This window comes from Nesoenas mayeri (assembly GCF_963082525.1).
Source record: "Nesoenas mayeri genome assembly, chromosome: 10".
Lineage (NCBI taxonomy): Eukaryota > Metazoa > Chordata > Aves > Columbiformes > Columbidae > Nesoenas > Nesoenas mayeri.
The window spans coordinates 22,406,995-22,424,688 of NC_137560.1; the positions used below are offsets into that span (position 1 = coordinate 22,406,995).

General features: G+C 52.0%; 1 protein-coding gene across 2 annotated transcripts; it reads right to left on the reverse strand.

Annotated features, from left to right (window-relative positions):
• Positions 1-3,651: 3,651 nt before the first annotated feature.
• RPN1 (ribophorin I) lies at positions 3,652-11,773 on the reverse strand. Of its 2 annotated transcripts, none has more exons than XM_080350646.1 (10): positions 11,521-11,773; positions 10,387-10,451; positions 8,607-8,913; positions 8,257-8,466; positions 7,094-7,286; positions 6,660-6,759; positions 6,254-6,392; positions 5,937-6,056; positions 5,239-5,484; positions 3,652-4,226 (listed from the first exon to the last, which is right to left on the reverse strand). In XM_080350646.1, the coding sequence occupies exons 1-10, from the start codon at positions 11,740-11,742 to the stop codon at positions 4,044-4,046; spliced, it is 1,785 nt and encodes a 594-aa protein (XP_080206772.1). In that variant the 5' UTR covers positions 11,743-11,773; the 3' UTR covers positions 3,652-4,043. The 2 variants fall into 2 exon arrangements, with proteins under 2 accessions (XP_080206772.1, XP_080206771.1); XM_080350645.1 differs by having other exon boundaries at positions 10,387-10,484.
• Positions 11,774-17,694: the final 5,921 nt, after the last annotated feature.

A 17,694-nucleotide genomic window follows, 5' to 3' on the forward strand; every position in this document is an offset into this window, starting at 1 on the left:
ACCTTGCTGAGCCAAAACCAACAAAGCCAGGTCTGGCTGGTCACCATGAGCGAGGCCCACGCTGACCCACAGAGCTTCCCCAGCCATGATGAGCATGGCTGCTGCCCTCAGGAAGGAGGTGGCAGCTCAAAGGCACAACATGGTGCCCGGCACAAGATGGCGGGAGGGCTGGGTGGGGAGGACGGGGGTCCCGGCCAGCCCGCCATGGCTCCAGCGGGGTGGGCCACCTCGGTTGTGTCTCCAGACCCTGGGGTGGCCCCGGAGGAGCTCCCAGGGCCCAGGGGACGTTTCCTGTTTGCTGCCCGTGCTGAAGCATCGGCCCTTCAACCGCCGCCAGCGCTCCGCTTCCGGCAGGGGCTCCCGCCCGGAGCCCCCCTGCACTATCAGCTTGCCAGATGCCTTTTTCAGGATACTGTGGTAAAACTGTGCTGGGCAGGCGCTGTCATTTGGGGTTTTTTCTCGTGTCAGCCTCGAAGACAAATTAGGTGAGGAGGAGCAAGAGAGGGGGGAAAGAAAAAAAAATAATTAAACCATTAAAAAAAAGAAGAAGAAGAAAGATGCTCGTTGCCATTCTCAGCCGGGCCTGGCCCGAGCGCCGGCGCGGCAATGGGTCCCCCAAGCGGCGGGGCCGGCGGTGGGACAGGGCCGGGCAGGGCAGCTGGGGTGGCCGCCATGGTTGTGTGGCCTCCGGGCAGGTGTCGGCCTCTAGTGGTGGAGGAGGCGGTGAGGTGTCCTAGTGGCACCATGGGACCACCAAGGCCATGGGGACCTTATCCGTTACCCCACCCCTGGCACTGCCCCATGTCCCTGAGAACCTCATGTCCGTCTGTCCAGCCCTCCAGGGCTGGTGACTCCAGCACTGCCCTGGGCAGCCTGTTCCAATGCCCCACAGCCCTTTGGGGAAGAAATTGTTCCTAAATCCAACCTCAACCTCCCCTGGTGCAACTTGAGGCCGTTTCCTCTGCTCCTGGCGCTTGTTTCTGGGGAGCAGAGCCCGACCCCCCTGGCTCCAAGCTCCTTTCAGGCAGTTCAGAGATCAGAAGGTCTCCCCTCAGCTCCTGTTCTCCAGCTGAACCCGCCAGGTCCCTCAGCCGCTCCCCATAAGATGATGTTGAGCAACCACCAGACTGGGTGGACTGGGAGCCAGGCAGCACCACTGGGGATGGAGGGAGGGAAACAGTCAAAGAGCACGTGGGGAAGCCTGTCTGTCTGTCTGTCTGCAGAGCTGTGCAGGGGGTGGCTGCCAGGTCTTGGTGTCCCCAAGGAGCTGTGCCCCGCTATGGGGGATGGCCCATGGACAGATGAAAGGGGATAGACCACGGATGCTGTTTATCCTGGGAGCTCACCAAAAACCCCTGTGCTGGTACGGGGTGTGCATAGGGGTGTGCAGGCAGGTGTGAGCTCCCCGGGGCTGTCGCTCAGCAGGTGACATTAAAGCACGGCTTTGCATGAGGCCCCTGGCGTGTGCTCTGGCTGTTCCTGCCTCCCTGGACACTGGGGGGTCAGGTTGGCTGGATGCTTCCTCGGGGAGCACAGAGACGTGGCAGCCTCTAGAGCCAACTGCAGACCTGTAGGATTTCCTCTGAATTAAGCCCGGTGAGTTTATTTGGTTGGATGCTGAAATTTGGTTGGGTGCGGAGCAGAGGGGAGGTATCGGTTATCAACACAGGGAGGGGAGACGGGGTTGATGATGGCACAGAAATAGTGCTGGGCTATCTCCTCCCATGGGGGTGGATGGGGGGCTGGCTGGGGTCAGAGGGTGTGGGTGGGAGTTACAGCGCACCTGACTATAAAACCCAATTTTCTTTCCAGTGCCTGAGTCTGAGCATCCACCAGAGAATGGGTTGAACCTCTCGCGTGAGTCTTCACTTCTGCAGCTTCCCTTGGAGAAGCCAAAGAGGGAGAAGTTCTCTGGCTGCCCGGGATGCCCAGGAAAAGTTTGGGGTTCAGAAGGGGGGCTGTGGGGTTTGGGGGGAGCCGCCTGCCACCCCCTGTGAAGCAGGTGGCTGTGCAGAGCTGTGGACCTGAAATCATGGCTGCTCGCTTTCACCGGCAAATCTTGCATTTGTGTGGTTTCCTTTTCCTTCTTGTATGTATACTTCTTTTTTTTTTCTCTCTCACCCTTCTCTCTTCATTTTGTTCCCTTTGCTGTGGAGGCAAATTTCACCACTTCCAAACTTTTGGCTCTGAACTCTGCACAGGAGCAAAAACAAATCAGAGTCCCAGCAGGGTTCACCTTTAATTACCTGTGAGATATCAATCTACCGGAGAGTCTTAAGTGCTCCTTTATCTGACGTATATATGTCAGCCTTTCTGGGCCAGTGACCCTCCCCATTTCTTCCCTCACCCCACGGACTGGAGGCTGCTCCCTTTAAATTTGGCAAAGCCAAACAGCTACAGCTCTAATTGACCCATTTGCTGACAACAGGTGTTGTTGCTCCAGCTCTCCCCCCAGCTCCTGGAGACCCTGAGCTCCTGGTGAGTGCTGTGTTTCTTCCCTCCTCCTTTTCTAGTTTATTCTCAGGAGGAAATTTGCAGGAATCCAGAAATTGCTCTGTTTTCTAGGTCACTTTGTTGCTGTGTGTTTGTTGGGAGGGTTCCCTGACGTATGTGCTGCTGCAGGCTGTTGTCACAGACGTCACCCTGCCCCTCTTGCGGGGCTCAGAAGGGAGGCTGCGTGCTTTGGGGTGTGGGGTGCCTCCTCCAGTTCTGGGGGTTGCTGGCACAGGGGAGCAAGTACAGAGATTGGGGACCACTCTGGGGGATGAATCTCACCCTGGGGAATGTCACAACACGTGTGTCCCCATCCTATTTCACAGCCCAGTTGAAAAGTGTGTAGGATCCAGAAGACTCCCTGGAGACTCCTGCCCGCCCCAAGAAGCTGCATGAAGCCTCAGGACAGGGATGTCCCTGGGCCACTCATCCCAAATTGCCCTGTCCCTGTGTGAGCTGGCCCTGAAGGAGCAGAGTGGGGAGCAGTGGACAGGTTTGGGGTGCACAGCATTTTGCAGCTGCCTGGGAGCTGTGGGGAGAGTAGAGCATCTCTTCTTGCAGATTTATTTTCAGCCTCTGGAATTGGGGCAGCTCCCCTTGGAGACTAGAGGCTTTTTTTTTACTGGGGCTGGCTGCATTCATCCTGTTTGTAGCCGCTGTCTCTGCAGCCATGGTTGTCACCAACAAGCAGGATCTGGAGCTGCCCAGCAGCCGCAGGGGGTGAAGTGGGTGTGATCAGCGACAGACCATCAGCCCCACAGGGCTTTGATACCATGGGCAAAAGGGGGTCCCATCTCCTCGAGGGTGCGGGCTGCCTAGGAAGCCTGGCAGAAGTGGGATGTGGGGAAGGAAGGGTGGTACTGCCTGCCCTCTGCCAAGTGAACAGAAAGCTAAGGGTGTCTTTGGAATCATGTTTGATCCCTCTTCCCCCCTGCACCTGCCGGCGCTGCCCTGGGTGCAGCAGGCAGCCCGTCTGGCTTCACATACCTTCAGGACCTCCATGAGGTCTCTGTGTTTTGGCTTGAAGGGTTAACGATGATTTCTCTGATTTCAGCTGTTTGTCATCCCCACCCCGGTCAGACAGGACTCAGGGGTTCAGCACCTCTGCCTCCCCCAACGCTGGCACAACATGTAAAGGCGAGGCAGCAGTGGTTTTATTTCAAAGTAGAACAAAGGTGTCTTTTATTCTTTCTGGATATGCGACATTCAGATTTGCCACGAGCGTGTCTGTGCTCAGACAGGCTGGTTGTGCGCGTTTAGCCAGGGCACATCTACACAGGGAAAACCGAACGTGGGAGACTTCTATAACCTAGCTGAGTCTCACCTCTGGTAAAGAAGCCCTGTTAAACAGCGCGATGGCGTGGTCCCTCGCACAGCACGTGCTGCTGAGCAGACAGGCTCTATAGAAAAACCTAAAACCAAAATGCACTTTCAGATATTTCACATCAACTTTCCCCCTAATTTTGCTGGGAAGGAGTTTTGGCTCAAAATGTATCCACTCCCAGGCCTCTCATCTCCTCTCCCCTCCACCCGGTGACTAAACCAGAGAGTTACAGCGCGTCCAGGATGTTGTCGATCTTGGTGACCAGGTCCTGGCGCTTGTTGGAATGCATCTTCTCGTTCTCGATGTACGTGTCCTTTTTGAGCTTGCCGGCTACCAGCCGCTCGGCCTCCACCGAGGACTTCAGGACGAGCTCCTTGACTTGGCCGTCGAGCTTCTGAATTTCACTTACCTTATAGGGGTGAGAAACAAAGGGAATATTAGAGGAGATAAAAAACCATCCCTACGGAGAAGCTGCAATAGGAGATGGTAAAGCTGGAGCGAAATATTAAGTCAGTGCTACGTGGAAACATCTCCAGTTCCTGAATATTGTCTCCTGAGCCGTCGTCACCTTTCTGGCATCACGTTAGGAGGAACATCTGATGAATGGATAATTAAGCAGAGCAGATAAAGAGGCTCAGAGGACCCAGGAGCCACACTGGCAAGAGATGGGTGCAATGACTGTGAAGTGTTCCATGATAGATTTTTAAAGGCTTCAAGCTGAAACAATTACAACAGCTGGAAGCCATGTCCCTACAGTTCACAGTGTGCAAGAAGCAGGTCTACAATGACAGAGCTACTCTTTGAGTTACTAACAGACTAAGGTTGAATGGACCCTGGAGAGCAAAGTGTCCCCCACTTGGGGTTAAGTGGCTGTTCCAGGTAAGTGTTGAAATACAGTGGAGGGAGGACAGCGGGTGTGCGCTCCCCGTGCTGCGTCTTTCAACGTGCTACAGCAAAATACCCCCTGAGGAGCATCACGTTACCAAAATTCTGTCAGCGCCAGATTCACAGGTGCAAGAAGAGATGAGGGAGAAGATTTTGGTTTGGCTGGTGTCAGTAGCAAAGTCAAAACTGATAATGTGTTGATAGTTTCTGTTTTTGCCCAAGTGTCACTGCCACGAGCTCAATGAGAAGCACCAGCATTGTGTTATAAAAGTATCCATCTGTACTTAAGCAGCTGTTTCAGGGGTTGTTTAAGAAACACCACAAACAGCTGTTTACCAGCAGCACTTGCAGGGCTGCATAACCAGGATTACTGCAAAAAGAACAAACATCTTCATGCCTCATGGCAGGGAGCGAGCCATTTTAGAGGAGAAAAAATAATACAGGCTGCAGAAACTAAACCCCACATTTAAACTCATCTAGAATATTTTTAGACCCAAGAATATGACAGCTTAAAAAAAAAAATCAGAATTTCTTACTTTATCGCATAAGTCAGAGCCTTCCGTCTTCAGTTTAGACTGCAGAGAGGCTATTTCATTTGTCAGGGCCTTGTGCTCCATCTCCAAAGACTTTTTTCCGCTGTTGAGAGTGGAGATGTCCCGTGACTGCTTGTATTTATTCACCGCTTCATCAAAGTGACGGTACAGCCCAAGTCTCTTGTTCACCAGAGTAAGCACTTGCTCTGTGATGCAGGCGACCTTCATCCTCGCTTCAGCAGCTGGATCCTGCAAAGGGACAGAAGGGAAGATCAAAGCAGTTGTATCTTTGAGCTGCATCAAGGGGCGCTTGCAGGACTGTTACAGAAACTGCTCCCTTTGTAATTAAGTCAACTGACAGAAATTAGCTGGATGGTACATGGGAAGAACCTTTTGGCACTCAGCCCAACAAACAGCTTAACAAAAGCTATCAATAAGTTATAAGTTGCAGGAGTAGAACTGCAGACATCCCTGCTCCTGAGGGATGGATTCATTTTCATCCAAAAGGATGAAAACTCAGGTCAGCCTTTGCAGACCAGTTCAAATCCTGCAGGAGTGTCAGTCCTCGGGGCTCTACTAAAGCACCTAGGAAGATATCTGACTGCCACGGAAATTCAGTGAGAATTACTGGTAGGAAAAATCTCTGCCCAGCAGCTGAATAAGCCACTAACACTCCCACAGGGCTCTTCATCATACAGCACCTTAGTGATGGAGAAATCCAGCCTCACGTAGACGATGACAGTGAAGAACAAGATGTAAAAGGCTCCAACCACCAACAGAGGCTCCTGCAGCATCAAGATTTTGTTGAAGGTGTAATGAACCTAGGAGAGAAGTTCGAAACAGTGAGCGATGACCCATGTTACTATGGGAGAGAACTCCTCTCCTTGGACAGCAGGAGAACCGACTGTGCAGTCCAGCGCGCATTTATTTCTGGAATCCAATATGGGTGTTTTGACTGTGTCACCTAATTCAGGAGGTGAAACTGCTCAGGAAAACCATGCAGAGAAGCCACACTCACCACGATGTCTTGGATGTGCTGCTCCACCAGGTTGCTCTTGTGTGCCACAATAACCGGACGCCCAAAAGTGTCCAGGTAAGTGTAGTGAAGCTCGTCTGAAGCACGATTGATTTCGTACGGACTGTCCACGTGGATATTCCTGCGGATAAAGCCAGAGTCCCATATGACTGTACACTATTTGAGATGATGTAACCTAAGACTTGGCTGGCCAACTCTGGCCTCCAGCACAAGGCCAATTATGCAGATTAAACGATGCTCTAAAAGGAAGCAAAGCTCCGTTCCAAAGTCTCCTCCACACACACAGTCATGGTTTTGTTTCACTGTCCTCAGGCCATGAGAGCAGGCTGGAGAATGGCCACCGCCACAGCATCATCTGCAGTGACAAGCCAGCAGTAATGACACTTACTTGGCACCTTCTGGCAGGACGATCTTGACAGTCAAGGAGTCTGTAACTTGTTCATCAAAGACGTGGTCAACAAATCTCATTTTCAGGGCATATTGATCACCTAAGGGAGTGCAGACCAGAAGGTGGTTACAATTCCTCAAAGAACAAGGGGCAACCTTTTGAAGCTCAGCTTCCAACAGAAGCAAGAGCAGAATCGGGATGGACACATCATGCAGCAGGGGGCACCAGCTCACGCACGTAGATTTTAACCAGATGTCTACAAAAACCTCAAAGCAGCATAGAAAAGAAGGTGGATTTGCATATTCTAGAAATAATAGCTAGCAACTGCTGTTGCTAAGGTGCAGAATACTGCAGCTTTGAATTCTTTACTGTACAGCAACCACCTTTAAACACAGAGGAGAATGTTTCTTATTCCCTTCCACTGTGCCACCCACCGAGATTGTAGAGGTATTCATAGCTCGGCAGGTTATAGCCGATGATGTAATGGGTTTTCCAGCCTCCAAAAAGCGGGAAGCGGGGACGGATCTCCATCTCCACAGAGTCATCCAGGACAAGGAGGTGGCTGGTGGAGATGTTTCCGATTTCATCTCGATAATAGACGTCCTGAGCAGCCGCTGGGAGAATGGTCTGTATGGAGAGAAGCGACAGCCAGGGATTGGCTCAGGGTTATTTCCAGTGAAACCAGCAAAACCAATAACACCATTAAGCAGCGAGAAACCGCGCTCCCACGTGAAAGATGACAAAATACCTATTCAGTTGCACTGAGTGATAAAATTGTGCTATTATAAGCAATCAGCCACAGAAGTGACTGCCAGCACTAAAATCACTTGGCTTCTAAATGAATGTGTTTCCTCCAGCCCAGTTTCAAATATCCCAGACAGCAAGGGATCTCATCATGCTCACCAGGACAGCAATTCCCTTTTCACTCCAGGCTGCTGCCCCAGCTCACTGAGCTTGCTGGCTTTATGCTCAGCAAAATGGGATTTCTCTTTGGCTGCACCACCTTAGAGAATTACAACAATCAATCCTGGAGGCTTCAAGCAGCGAGAAAGGTTTTGGTTCAGATGGAAACACATAATGCTTATCACATCTGGCTAGCAGAGCCACAGCTTCAACTCCCATCAAGTGCTTTGCGAGCCAGGAATGAATGGGTGAGTTTCCAATTAGTACTGTTCAACATGATGAGGTTATGACAGAGAGGGCAACTCTGAAAGTAAGAGGGTGAGGACAGAACGAATGGCCCTTGCACAGTAGAAAATGGAAAGCAGAGCTGTCGGCACAGGGATTAAAGGTTTCAGAGGGTCCCTGAGACTGGAGGGGTGTGAGTGAGGAGAAAAGCTACATGCACTGCTGTATGCAGTTTGTTTGGCCAACAGATGCAGTAAAGCACAGAACCTTCTAATCTTACCTCCAAAAGCCATTCCTACGTAGCATGAGCCTTCTCTGAAAATACATCAGAGCTCAAATATTCCCTTATTACTTGGTTACAGTTACCAAAGAAAAGGACAACTGCACTTTTTTCTTTCTCTCCGGGGATGCAAGAAAGGAGGAAGCCACAGGAAAAAAAAAATAGTTAAAAATTATGCAAAATGTCAACCTTAAAAGACTTGATAGAAGAGATCCCACTGTCTGGCTGTCTCTGGTAGTCGTATCTGGAGAAAGGTCCTTTCAGCACCGCTCCTGTGTGCTTCAAATCAACCGTCTCTTCAACCGCAATGTTTCCCCAGTGAGACACCTCAATGACTCGAGTCATACTGGTGATGGTCAGGAATGGACTGTTATTTTCATAGTGCACCTTCAGGGTGTCCTAACAAGCAGAAAAGATAAACTATTACACGTGTAGTGAGGAGCAACCTCCCCTCACAATTATGCTTCTCCATGTCCCACAGAGAAACCTCCTTGAAAGACTCTGCAGAGGTGACACAACCTCTTCGCACAGACACATACCTGGCTGTATGGAGGAATGTCCTTGAAGGGGCCGTATTCAATGGTGTCTTCGGTGCGGGAAGGGTTGCCCAGCTTGGTGTAACTCTCCACGTTCCTAGAGGCCAGTTTGACGCGGGTCGTCTGGGTCTTGGTGAAGTACGGTGAGTAGAAATAGTGATTTCCTTCAAAGACCACAAACTGCTTCTCGCTTTGGGTGATATGGGTGGGGTAGGGCTGCAGGACGTGCGTGAAAACCATCTCGACAGATACACGGACCTTGGCGCCTGGTGCCAAAGGGGACGGCAGCTTCACAGAGAAGAATTTTCCACTGGGAGGGAGAAGAACAGGTAAGTTATGCAAGATCTCCCATGAGTGAGCGATCAGACCCAACCCCTGCAACATCCCCTGTGGATGTGAGCTCATAAATCACATATATCGCGTGTACGTGTATTTTATATTTATATTGTGTATTTTATTTGTTCCTCTAAGACATACAGATGCCTCTTCCCAGAGGGTGTGCGTACTCTGGACTGGGGAAATGCAACACAGGGTGAATGAACTGTATCCGGGCACAATTACTCTTTGCTTCACAAAGACACTCGTGTTCCATGAACCTCTCTTTTCCACACTCCCCTCTGTAATTTTACACTTCTAAACCATGCTTAAGCAGGGGATTTTCATTCTTCTCCAGATAACAAGAATTATTTGAACCAGAGGAAGCGCGTGCAAATGTCCAGAAGACAAATCACAAACATCTCAAGCGCCTGTTCCTGCAAAGTCTGCTCGTTCTCAGCTTTTTGCCCGCAGGATCTGAAACTAAGGAAGGGCCACGGTTTTAGATGAAGGTAAAACAGATAGAAATGATATTTCACCAAACCTGTAAGGATACGCTGGATGGACCAAGGTGACAACATTAGAGAATGCGCTTCAAACCACACCTGGTGGCCCATGGGCAGGATCATGAGGCCTCCAGCTATGTCAGGAACCCTGGTTCACCCTGGCCATTGAACTCCCTTTGAAGACCCCAGCACTGTGTTTCTGACCCACTCTGAGCATCTTTGATTTCTCATCTCTCACGGCTCACAGAGCACCCGCCTGCCCGGTCTCGCAGCACGTGCACGATGTCCTAAGCTTGGCAGAGGGGAGCCTTGGGCAATATCAGCATCTCGTGTCCCTGCAGCGAGCGACGGCCCGCGTGGGGCTGCACATCGCAGAGTGAGAGCAGGGCTTTGGGGACACAGCCAAACAGCACGTAAAACCTCTCTGTAATCACCACTTCAGGCCCAAAAGGAAGCAATGGGGAAAAGCAGGACTGGAGCTATAATGTTTCTGTTACTTGATGTCCTTTAACGTTGGACCAGAACATCACTTAAGGCACTGAGTACAAGAGACTAAGCACAGCTGAGCCCCCTTGAAAGCAGCTGAGCTGTATTTAAGAGAGAGATTTTTCTCCCTTATAGGGCTGTGCCCTCAGGAGCAGCTTTGGGTGGCTGCGAGGAGCAGGGATGTGCTGCTTGTGCTGGGTTCAGTGCAAAGACCTAGAACTAAATGTGCCATCTTGCAAGGAATAAGCATGTGAGGGAGGGGAGAAACTGGGTTTGGCTGCTTGTGTGAACCGTGTTCCTCAGCTCTGCAGCACCCCGGGATGCAGCCTGAGCACCAAGCGGGTCTTTTCAGGAACAAAAGACTCTAAGGATACCCAGGTATTTGGGACTGGGGTAATTTTTCTGCTCCACCCTGAGGACAATGGTAGAACTCAGCTGCACAACTCCAGGTACTGACCTTAGAGGGTGACACTCACCTTTTGCCCTTAACTTTAGTCTCTCTCACTTCCAAGGTGTTCTCCTCCTCTTCCTCCCCCTTCACCTGTTCCGAAACATCAGTCTGATCAGTGTGTGGCTGTTCAAAAGATTTAACGTGTCCAAGGCAAACATGAAACAGTCCCTATCCACTTTTTAGGGGCGTGCTGCCCCAGAAAGAACAAGTTGATTGATAACTACTTATAAAAAGCTATTTTGAACATATTTTTATTAATACAAATTGCAGTGTGGTCAGTGCGCATGAACGGATTCCGGAGGTTTCTGATAACCCTTTAAAGCTCCCCCCAGCCTGGATCCCAAGCCAGCAGAGTCACCGTGAGTTGTGCAAATAAGAGTCTTGGTCAACTGCTTCTGTGACTTGTGTTTTGCACAGTGTCTGGGGAGTGAGGAGGCCACAGGAACCTGCCCTGGCCAGAGAGCAGAGCTGAGATCGTGCAAACACTCCTGGGAGTAGAAAAACCATCTTGCACTTACATCTCCTGTGGTAAGAAGCTGCATTACCCCTGGTCAATAAGAAAGCTGGGGACAGGCTTTTTGGTAGGGTCTGTTGTGACAGGACAAGGGGTGATGGTTTTAAACTAAAGGAGGGGAGGTTTAGACTACATAGAAGGAAGAATTGTTGGCCTGAGGGTGGTGAGAGCCTGGCCCAGGTTGGCCAGAGAGGTGGTGGATGAACCATCCCTGGAGACATCCCAGGCCAGGCTGGACGGGGCTCTGAGCACCCTGAGCTGGTGAAGATGTCCCTGCTCATGGCAGGGGGGGCACTGGGAAGGTCCCTCCAACACAAATCATCCTGTGACTCCATGTCCCACCCCGGGCCTGCAGGGGCTGGGGATGCAGCTCCGGCCGAGGGGCTGCGCACGCCCTCATTAACGTTAATTAGCAGCTCTCCCCACTCTCCCCTCGGCCCCGCTTTCCCCGGTACCGCCGGGTTCTCCGCTTCCCGGGCCCGCCCCGCGGGAGCGCTTGTGCCGACGTGTCCGTGCGGCCGCGGGGCCCGGGCAGCGCTCGGCTCAGCCCGCCCCGGCACCCCGGGCAGCGCTCGGCTCAGCCCGCCCCGGCACCCCGGGCAGCGCTCGGCCCGCCCCGGGACCCCGCGCCGCGGCCCCGCTCACCTGCACGCCCAGGTAGGCCAGGCGGGGCTCCAGCCCGGGCTCCAGCGCCAGCATGAAGGAGGGGGCGGCCGCGCCGCCCGCCGCGTTGGCCAGGCTGAGCTCGGCCGAGACTTTGGCCAGGTGGGTGCTGAGGTCCACGGAGCGCCGCGCCTCCTCCAGCAGCAGCTCGGCCGAGGCGCCTGCGGCCGCCAGGGAGAGGAGCAGGCACAGCAGCCGCGCCATGGCCGGACACCCGCACCGGGACGGTACAAGATGGCGGCGCCCGCGCTGTACGGGGAGGGGACAAGATGGCGGCGCCCACAGCGGGGAGATGGCTCAGGATGGCGGCGCCCAGCGGCGCTTGAGGACCCTCCCTCCCCCAGCGCGGGGAAGGGCGGCGGCGCGAGTGCCTGATGGGAACGTCCAGCTCTGGATCGCTCAGGGCAAACATAGGATCATATCGGTTGGAAGAGACCCTCGGGATCATCGAGTCCAACCATAACCTAACCCAGGCACTAAGCCATGTCCCTAAGAACCTCGTCTAAACGCCTTTTAAACCCCTCCAGGGATGGTGACTCCACCACTGCCCTGGGCAGCCTGTTCCAGTGCCTGACAACGCTTTACAGGAAGAAATTTTACTGTTGGAGCCACATAAATGATCCCAAGCTGGAACAGCTCTGCTGGGAGCACAGGCTGAGAGAGCTGGGGTGTTCAGCTGGAGAAGAGAAGCTCTGGGGAGACCTTATTGTGCCTTAGGTGCTTAAAAGGGGCCAATAAGAAAGATGGAGACAGACTTTTAGCAGGGCCTGTTGTGATAGGACAAGGGGCGATGGTTTTAAACTAAGCAGCTGTTGCTCTGTAAGGCGAAGTTTAACACAAATAGGTTTTAAGCTGAATCCAAATCTTCTGCTAGAAAACACTGATAATTGGCAGCTAAATGACACGAGTAGATGTGCTGCAGGCAGCCAAGGCGCAGTAACCTGCTGTTAAATAACCTAAGAGAGCTGGAGAAAGGAAAATGTTGGTGATTTAACATGTCTGGAGAGGGGGTGATTGACACTTTATTCCCAAACATCTAAAAGAGATAAAAGCGAGGAATGCGTGTTGTCTGCTGTGGTTGCTGGAGCAGGGCTTTCACCTGTCAGCCTGTGGGACAACAGGCTTTTCATGTTTGCACAATGCAATCCAGGGCTCGACCTTTCTTTAAGATCCTAATATGAGTCACAGAGATGATTTTTTTAATTGGCTTGAGATTACCAAGTATCGGAAGAGGATTTCCTAAATGTTGCCATTTTGGAGCTGGAGTCAAATAGCCCCTTGGCAAAAGAAAGTGGGATGTCTCCTGGTGTGCTGGGTTCAAAACAGCATCATCTCTTTCCCTTTCTCCACTCACTCCCCCCTCCGCCTTCCTATAATGGAAATTTTCTTGGCAAATGACTGCAATTTCACTTTGATTTATTTCTCCTGGCAAAGGGGGGCAAACAAATAAATGCACATTCCCTTTATGTCTGGAGATAACTGGGCTTCAGTCGTTACACCCTGCGCCAAAGGTTGCTCTGTGGTGGGTTCAGCCCAGAGCCTGGATCCGAGTTTGCTGTTGGATGCAAAAGTTCCACCATCAGACCCATCACGGACCCTGTCGAGTTCCGAATCAGGCTGTTCCACTCTGTGCTCGGATAATTTCTAATGGTGGTAATTGAGTCGCGCTCAGCCTGTGCAGCGTCTGTTCCAAGATTTCAGCACATAGGCTGGATTTATCTTTGGGCTGAAAAGCTGCTGCCTTTGAGCTTCTTGCTTCAAGGATGAGCTAGGCGCTGCTGGCCCCTCTCACTGCTGCCCTGCACCCTGTGTAGACCTTTAGGCTCACACCAGAGCCACCTATTTTTCTCCATATGTGTGTTTGTTGATGTGGATGTGGATTTTTGGGTTTTTTATTGTTTTTGGTTGGTTTTTTGGTGGGTGTTTGTGTGTGTGTGTTTTAATTCTCCCATTGCAGCAGTGATGCCCCCGAGAGCTGTGAGTTGGGAAGCAGCATGAGAGGGGTGACCAGACCCCGCTGCCATCCAGGCACCAGCCTCATGTCCCAGCTCCAGGTGACACCGAGCAGCAGGAGGGGAACAGGACCAAGGGACAGGGGCGGTCTATTAAAGGCCTTTGGCAGGATAAACCATGGACAGAACTGCGCCCCAGGCAAAAGAAAACAACCCTGCGCTCTTCTGTTTTTGCAGGGCTGATGCCAAACTCGGAGCCGCGTCATCTGTCAGAGCAATTTGTTCTTAAGGAGGAAAGGAGGAGAAGTTGTTTTCCTGAAGGAGCGGGCTGGCTGTGACCGCAGGAGCGTGCAGAAGCGTGTGGAACATGGGAATGGGATTTATCCCGGTGTGATCCTCCTACCAGTGAGGAGCTCGCACCAGGAACGTGCAGGGACCGTAATATAACATGAAGCAGGAGATATTAAACAGGGCTGTGCACGGGTAGCAGAAGTTATCCCAGCAATGCCTTAACTTGCATATTTTAATACACATCTAACAGCGATCCTGAAAAAAACAGAGGGACGTGGCTGTCGTGATGATGGAAATAAAGCTCCGTGCTTTATATTTGATTGGTGCTTCACTGTTGAATCCTGTCTGTGTAAAACCAAACCAGCGTTCTGTTGGGAGGCAGAGGACGCTTCTCTATTCAATCCTAAGCCAGGTTTTGCAGTTCCCAGCCACGAGAGTGCAGGTCTGACCTGGCTGAGCCATGGCAGAGTTTACTTGGCCTTCCTAGAGCCCTCAAAAAGAACCTGGGGGGTGGAAGAAGGGGAAAAAAAAGCCTTCTAGTTTCATTATTTTCACAACCTCATTTTTCAGCCAGTCAGCACAATTCATGCTGTGCCGCTGCCAAGAAAAACACACGGTGGTTCTGGCTGGGGGCTCGCCTGTGATTTCCATGGGAGCGGGGGGTCTGCAGGGGGCTGCTTGGGGCTCAGCTCAGCGCTATTGTTCAGCTGCCCCCCAAATGTGTCCTGCCCTTGCAGAGGGACAGTCCTGATGGGGCACCGGCCACTCTGGGGTTTACTTCAGGAATCTGCAGTAGCCACCCTGCCTCACAATGTTCACTTTAAATGTTCACATTTCTTCTTCAGTGTAAAAGAAATCTGTTTCCCTTCCCACATTAGACCATGCGAAAAACGAATGGAGAAAGCTGTCTGTGCACAGAAAGTGGAAAAAATGATTGTACGAAGCATCGGGAAGCAACAGGAAAAGCTGCTGGAGGAAAATGGAAGAGTGGCTGTGAGTCTTGTTGGGGGGGAGATCAATATGTTGCAGGTATTGTTGCAATAGCAAGGAACATATGGCAGCAAGGATGATACTCTATCAATATGAAAAGTACTCTTAGCTCTGTTTTTAAAGCCTACTAGAAGTGTAACTGAAACAGCTGTCGATGGGCACTGGTGGGCTAGTAATAAAAGAAATCTGGGGGTGTTCAGCCTGGAGAACAGGAGCTGAGGGGAGACCTTCTGATCTCTGAGCTGCCTGAAAGGAGCTTGGAGCCAGGGGGGTCGGGCTCTGCTCCCCAGGAACAAGCGCCAGGAGCAGAGGAAACGGCCTCAAGTTGCGCCAGGGGAGGTTGAGGTTGGATGTGGGGAACAATTTCTTCCCCAAAGGGCCGTTGGGCATTAGAACAGGCTGCCCAGGGCAGTGCTGGAGTCACCAGCCCTGGAGGGCTGGACAGATGGAGATGAGGTTCCCAGGAACGTGGGGCAGTGCCAGGGGTGGGTTATGGTTGATCCTAAGGGTCTTTTCCAACCAAATGGGCAGGGTGCGCTGGGCTCATGGCTGGTGTCTGCAGGCATCTGCAGGCACTGGCTGGGAGATGAAGCTCGTTACCGCATCCGTGGGGTGACAAAACTCCTTTGCCCGCCGTGTCCCCCCTCAACCCGCGGTGTCCCCGCGTCGCCGCCAGGGGGCGCCCAGTTGCGCCGATGGGGCGGAGCCAGCGCTGGCGCGGTCGCGTAGCACCGCCCCTTGGTGAATAGCGTGCGCTACGCGGGTGGCGCAGCGGGGCTGGGGACAGCCCTGCCCGGGGGGGACAACCCTGCCCGGGGGGGACAACCCTGCCCGGGGGGGACAGCTCTGCCCCGAGGGGACAACCCTGCCCGGGGCGCGCCTGTTCCCGCCTGCTGCTGGGTTAGCAGCCCCGCTCACTGCTGCTCCGGCATTAGAAATAACAGCTAATGAAAGGCTCCCGGCTCCTCTCCCGCAGGCTCCTGGCAGGAAGCCCTGGGGAGGTGACATTCCCTGTTTGTGATGGGTAAAAATCACCCATGGGGGTAACGGAGCATCTTCTGGGGGTCTGCTGCTGGAACCAGTGGGTTTCACTGCATCATAGGATGGTTTGGGTTGAAGGGACCTTCCCAGCTCCCCCAGTGCCCCCCCTGCCATGAGCAGGGACATCTTCACCAGCTCAGGGTGCTCAGAGTCCCGTCCAGCCTGGCCTGGGATGTCTCACGGATGGTTCATCCACCACCTCTCTGGCCAACCTGGGCCAGGCTCTCACCACTGTCATCACCCTCCTGTTAGTCCGCCGGGCTCTGGGGTGTTCGGTCCAACTCCTGGGGTTGCTGCAGGAGGTGGCATTTGTCGCCAGAGAGGTGGCACATGTCCCCCGCATCCCACCGTGCAGTAACGCTGTGGGACCCTGATGTGATTTAGTGCCCTATCTCTTAGATAATGGCAGTGCATTTTTCCTTCTGACCCTTTAAGGTCCTGCAGACGTGGTGCCCAGAGCCACCACAGCTCAGTACAGTCCCAGGGCCACAATCCTGTCCTCAGTGCCTGGTGAGGATTTGTCACAGGGCAATAACTGAGTTTCCATCTTTGCATGGAGCAACTCCCCTTTCTCAGCTTGTTTTTGGAAAGGAAAGCGCTTGCTGGTGTGTTTACCTTGGAAACCCGTTGCTCACGTAGGCTTTAAACATGGATTTTAAAGCCTCAGTTTTGCAGGATCTGCCACAGCGGGAAGTTGAGGATCCCGCTAACAGCAGCAAGAGGGGGTCACTGCAGGTTGACAGCTCTCGCTGTGCCTTCTGCTTCCCCCAGGAGCCTTGTGTTTGTGCTGTGATTGCTGTGAGATAATGCAGATCGCTCACCAGGTTACTGAATTTTGGAATCCGCACGTGGGGACGTCCCTGGATGCTGCTCTGCAAAGTACCAGCTGGGATTTCCATTTCTCCTGAAAGGCGGCCCCTGTGCCCCTGCCAGGCTCACTTCAAACCTCTGGGCCAAGCGTGGCTGTTCAGGGACTTCAGGTGTCTCTGTACGGGCGGGCAGCAGTGGCCCCTTCCCCAGGGACAGTCCCCCCTGCCCGGCCAGCTGGCTGCTGGTGATTCCTTCCCACTGCAGGATGCTTGATGTGTGACCCAGAAAGAGTCACATGTATATGTGCATATGCATGTGTATATGTGCACATGTATGTGTGTAAATTTCTGCTCCTCTTGACTGTTAAAATAGAGAACATGCGTGATTAACTGAATTTTAGTTTGAACTTGCCAATGCACAGGGACAGTTCTTGCTCCTGCGTTTCTTAACATAACAAAATGCCACTTTGCTTTATTTGTCTTTCAGTATTTCACATAGTACAATTATGACAACCTATTATCTTAAAATTGTGGTTATATGCAGCATTTGTTCCATTATTGTTTTTGACCTTTTGTTTTTCTAACCTGGGAGGCAAAATTGCTATAAGCTTTCTGTTTAATTTCTATGGAAGGAATACAAGTTTTTAGAAAAATGACATAACCGGTCATTTTTAGTTCAAATATTTTATAGCCTACTACCTTTTCAAAGAAGAATTTTTTATGTGCCTTTTTTTTTCCCCATACCCAATTTAGAATCTTAATCTTAAAACAAACAAACCCAAGAGATCTTTCCAGGACTCTGTTAGTATCTTAGCAAATGTTAAAGAAGGAGAATAGCTCAAACTGACAGCAAATGTAATTGTTTTGGGAAACTTTCCATTTTGGCAGTGTTAGCTTTACAGTTGGACTCCATGGTCTTAAAGGTCTTTCCCAACCTAAAGGATTCTATGATTTCACTGAAGGAGACAAACCCAGAGAGATCCTGTTCATCTAAACAAAGTAAGAGGCGCTGTTTTCTATTTGCCAGAAATTCAGGCAGATTTATGGAGCCAGTGCTAGAACAGAGTAACTGC

Coding starts and splice junctions, on each gene's coding strand:
- RPN1 (XM_080350645.1), bottom strand. CDS start 11,742: ATGGCGCGGCTGCTGTGCCTGCTCCTCTCCCTGGCGGCCGCAGGCGCC. Junction 6,393..6,659: donor GTCCTGCCAGAAGGTGCCAA/GTAAGTGTCATT, acceptor CTTTATCCGCAG/GAATATCCACGTGGACAGTC. Junction 5,485..5,936: donor TGGATTTCTCCATCACTAAG/GTGCTGTATGAT, acceptor GTCCCTTTGCAG/GATCCAGCTGCTGAAGCGAG.